At 65.3% G+C, this 1,276-nt stretch overlaps 1 protein-coding gene across 1 annotated transcript; it reads left to right on the forward strand.

Annotated features, from left to right (window-relative positions):
* Positions 1 to 45: 45 nt before the first annotated feature.
* On the forward strand, positions 46 to 1,012 carry MNEG_14115 (2-oxoglutarate/malate translocator Flags: Precursor; the record flags this gene model as incomplete). The annotated part of the gene is made up of 3 exons (XM_014037415.1): positions 46 to 66; positions 479 to 586; positions 887 to 1,012. 3 exons carry the CDS (start codon positions 46 to 48, stop codon positions 1,010 to 1,012), a joined length of 255 nt encoding a protein of 84 aa, XP_013892869.1.
* Between the last annotated feature and the right edge of the window lie 264 nt (positions 1,013 to 1,276).

Consider the following 1,276-nt stretch of genomic DNA (forward strand, 5'->3'; position numbering starts at 1 on the left):
CCCCCTCCCCACCCCCTCAGCCTGGGCAACCGCATTGCGTACTCCATGGTGTCCGCCTTTGGCAAGGTGGGGCGCGACGAGGACGCAGCAGCAGCACTGGCAGCACCGGCAGCAGCAGCAGCTGCATCGGCAGCAGCAGCAGCATTGACAGCCGCGGCGGGACAGAGTGACGGTGGTTTGGATGGGGCCTCTCTGCGCATCGGCGAGCAATTCCAACGCCGTCATCGCGGCCCCAGCCCACTCTGCCAATTGTTCTAGTGTTGGCTTCCACTTCTGTTGCAGCTGATCGCCATGGCGCGCACAAGCGCGCATACCCTTGGGCATATGCATGCGCGCGCGCGCACACACACACACACACACACACACAACACAGACACACACACACACACGCACGCACGCACGCACGCACACGCACACGCACGCACACACACACACACACACTGACACTCAGCCACACACAAACCTCCCCACCCACCAGACCACCCTGGGTCTGACCTACTCGCTGGTGTTTGGTGAGGCGCTGCTGTCCCCCGCAATCCCCTCGGTGGCTGCGCGCGCGGGCGGCATCTTCTTCCCCCTCGCCAAGGTGCGCCCCTGACTCGCAACAACTGTGCGCGCACACATGCACACGCGCGCTCGCATGGCCGGGGCTGGTTTTGTGGGCGGCCTGCAGGCGGCAGGAGCTGGGCTGGGCGCATGTGCTGGCTGCAGCAGTGGTGGCGGCCCCAGTCAGGCAGCCAGGCCGGGCAAGAGTGCGGGCTGCGCGCTGCGCCGTGGAAGCGCCAGCAGTGAAGCACGACTGCGCCACCCACGCTCGCGTCAGTCCTGTACGCCCCTCCACAATGCCGTCTCATATGTCCACTCCTCCACCCCCTCGCGCCCCCAGGCGCTGTGCCTTGCGTGCGGCAGTGACCCCGACAAGGGCACCCAGAAGAAGATGGGGGCTTACGTCATGAAGACCTGCTTCCAGACCACCACGGTGTCGTCCGCAATGTGGGGCCCCGGGGGGTGACGCGAGGGGAATAGGCTTGCAGCCGACGGGAAGTGGGGCGGTGTCAAAACATCTTGGGGCCATACTTGATTTGGGATGTCTCAACGAAGGGGGAGCGGGGCAGCCGTGCCAGGTGTGAAGTTGGTAGGGGACCAGGGTGGAGTTGTGTAGTAGGTCTGGACACAGAGAGCTTCTCCAGGTGCGGTACTTGCGGCGCAGCCGTCGTGCAGCTTCCAAGTCACATGTTCACAACCGGCACCCCGCCCCTCCCCCCCCCCCTCACAT

This window comes from Monoraphidium neglectum, assembly GCF_000611645.1.
Source record: "Monoraphidium neglectum strain SAG 48.87 unplaced genomic scaffold scaffold04263, whole genome shotgun sequence".
NCBI lineage: Eukaryota > Viridiplantae > Chlorophyta > Chlorophyceae > Sphaeropleales > Selenastraceae > Monoraphidium > Monoraphidium neglectum.